The 3305-nt window shown below is 38.2% G+C and overlaps 1 protein-coding gene across 1 annotated transcript; it reads left to right on the top strand.

Moving 5' to 3' along the window:
• The first annotated feature begins 1269 nt into the window (after positions 1 to 1269).
• On the top strand, positions 1270 to 2088 carry LOC115696477 (uncharacterized). The gene has a single exon (XM_030623377.1). It carries the CDS (start codon positions 1270 to 1272, stop codon positions 2086 to 2088), a length of 819 nt encoding a protein of 272 aa, XP_030479237.1.
• Positions 2089 to 3305: the final 1217 nt, after the last annotated feature.

Raw genomic sequence — 3305 nt, forward strand, 5'->3', positions numbered from 1 at the left:
TTATTTATTTTTTATTTTTATTTTTATTTTAAAAAAAAAAAGAAAAGAAAACTAGTTATTTCAGATCTATAATTCTTCTTTTCCTGCTCAATACAAACAAAGGGGCTTGGACTATAGAAGAAGATGATCGACTTAACGCATATATAAGGGCTCGCAACCATGGTTGTTGGTGCTCACTACCGAAGGTGTGGCAAGAGTTGTAGGCTTCGTTGGATTAATTACCTCAGACTTGACCTCCAACATGGAAATTTCACAAAAAAAGAAGACGATCTTATCATCAATCTTGTATGATTTTTGCTTTACGATCCCACCCTTCTCATTATACAGCTAGTATGATTTTTTCAGACTTGAAATTGTCCCTTGGTTAAGAACAAAAATGGAGGAGATGAGAAAGTTTTGGTGCAACTGGAAATGAAGGAAAAAATAGAAAGAGGGGACTCTTTTGTTCAGTTCGAATTTTTTTTAAGAAAAAAAGTTTTCTCTTTTTTTTTTTTTGTTTATTTTTGCATACTAAAATAAAAATGTAAACTTTGATCTAAAAAATTTAGGGATTTTTACATTGGATACTATCTTTTTGTTTTTCTTTCATTTTTACTGTAGCACGCGAATATTTACATAAATACTGTATTTGTTTTATACTAAGCACTATATTTTTTATATTAAAACATTGTGTGACATTTTTAGTGATATGTGTTACCTTATTCATATTTCTTATCATTTTTATTATATAAAATAGTTTAAAAGTTACTAATTTTAAAAAAACTATTAGTCTGCTCTGGAACTTTCTAGGGATTTTCCCTTCTTTTCTGGTCTACCCAGCTTCCGCCTTACCCGCGTGGTGCCCAACCGTTTCTTCTTCCTCTTTCAACCTCTCACTTCCAATTAATGCTTTCCCATTTAATGTTTCCCCATAATCATTACAAATATTTAATGCAACTTATTCATTTTCAAAACCGAGAACTCCATTTATTACTCTTACAGAAATCCTTTGGCTATCCGCTTCTCCCTGATTTTTTCAAGCATTTAATTCCAGACGCCATACTCAGGTGGAGACGAATCATTGCTATGATTCTGGGCAGAATGAGATCTAGACATCCGATAGCTAGGATGGAAATAGCATCCTATCATCTTTTACTCGCTATTCACTCCAGGTATTCTCTTCCTTTTTTCACCTATTTAAGGTTATATTGTTTGGGTTTTATTTACTCCATCCCTGCTTTATTCCCTTTGTCTCCTCTGCATTTTTTTTTTCCATATTTGCTCACCACCATGAATACCTTGCCTGATAATCATTCCATCCAACTCACGGAAGAAGAAGCTCTTATCCATGACTTTGATCATGTGTCCATCCATCCCAAACCACAAGCCCACTCTTTCTGTTTGGTTGTCAAGATACTCAACCCCAAAACTATCAAAGCTGACTGGATCCACAAAGCCATGAAAGATGCCTGGATTGTCCGCTGCCCTTTCTCTATATTTGAGTACCACTCTGGTATGTTCCTGGTTCGATTTGGTTGTGAGGGTGACTGCAGAAGGGTGATGGAGGGCCAGCCCTGGTATTTTGATCACTCTCTCATGATTTTCGCCATCCCAGATGATTTTGATACCATACTCCCCAATCAGCTTCGTTTCATTCCTCTATGGGTCCAAGTCCATCTTATTCCTTTTGGTTCTCATTCTTATAGCTTTGCCCAATTTGTTGCTGATACCATCGGTGATCTTATTGAGGTGCACCTTGCTTCTCTCTATGATGCTATTACCCCATTTATGTGTGTTCGTGTTTTGCTTGACACAACCAAACCTCTTCATCGTGGCATGAATGTCCACTTCCGAAAGCTATCTATTACCAAATGGCTTAAACTTCTTTATGAAGGAATCCAGAACTATTGTTACCACTGTGGTAAGCTCGATCACACTTTCAACAAGTGTAAGAAATTTCTTCACCACTGTGATAATAATCCTTTTCCCCCAGCCTTAGCTACAAAGATTCCCTTCGAGCCCCAACCAAGTCAGTTTACAAAAAAAGCATTTTTGAGTTCTCCACTTCCATTCCTTTTGAGGAACAACCAACTCTATCAAATGCTGTGAACTCTGATATTCAGCAGGTTCTTGATCATTTCCTTATCCCAAGTATCGCTAACACTACCCTTACTACCATATTCCTTACTGTTGAGGCTACTACAGTTGCCCCCCCCCCCCAACATCTCCTCCACCTACCATTGTAAGCGTTACCCAAAATAACCCCATCTCTTCCACCATCAATTGCCCACTCCCCTCTCGTCCTCTCATGACCCCCACTGTCATAACCTCATCTTCCAAAGGAAAAGATCCAATGTACCCTGAACCCCCTAGGAAAAGCTATTTCTACCACCAGGAAACAGTCCTATACCCGTCACAACTGTGAAGTGGGCTCTTCTGTTGGTAGTATGCTGAAACGTTCGCGTGCCTCTAATTCTGACTTTGCGATTATTCATTCCATGTTCGATAATGATGAATCGGCGGGTGTTGCTCAGCAACTCTGCCTAGAATAATGAGTCTTCTCAGTTGGAATGCTCGTGGATTAGGGAGTTCCCGAGTATTCCATAACTTCTCCCTCCTTTGCAAGCAACACCAACCTCAGATCTTTTTTCTTATGGAAACTAAACTTGTTGCTCACTCTACTTTTGTTTCTAAAGCTAAGATGTATTTTGCTAATGTTCTAGAGGTTCCTAGGAATGGTTTAGGAGGAAGTCTGATTCTTTTTTGGAAGGATGATGTCCATGTTAATATTTTGTCTTACTCCCTTCATCACATTGACTGTAATGTTACTATAAATAATAATATGTTTCATTTGTCTTGCTATTATGGTTCTCCTTATATTACTGATAAAAATAATTCTTTGACTCTCTTATCTTGTCTCTTTGATGTTGCCCCTTTGGCACCGTGGATTATCGTTGGAGACTTTAATGATTATCTTGGCTATAATGACCGTAACAGCCATTGTTTGCCTCCCCCTCATGCCATGCATCATTTCCAGAACTTTCTATACAAATACTCTCTTTCTCCTTTACCTTTCTCTGGCAGTCGTTTCACTTGGAAACATGGCACTTCCTTAGAGCGATTGGATTGGGCCATTGTTGACCACAAGTGGAACACTCTTTTCCCCACTGCTTCCCTTCACCACCTTCCTTTTTTTTTTGGCTCGGATCATAGGGCTATTAAAGTTGTCTTTGATGGCAATCCTATGATCTTCAGGCATGACTCCCATTTTTGTATTAAAAACCACTGGTAACTGCATGTAGACATAGTAAATTTATCCTTTTCTA

Source organism: Cannabis sativa, chromosome 7, assembly GCF_029168945.1.
Source record: "Cannabis sativa cultivar Pink pepper isolate KNU-18-1 chromosome 7, ASM2916894v1, whole genome shotgun sequence".
Classification (NCBI taxonomy): Eukaryota; Viridiplantae; Streptophyta; class Magnoliopsida; order Rosales; family Cannabaceae; genus Cannabis; species Cannabis sativa.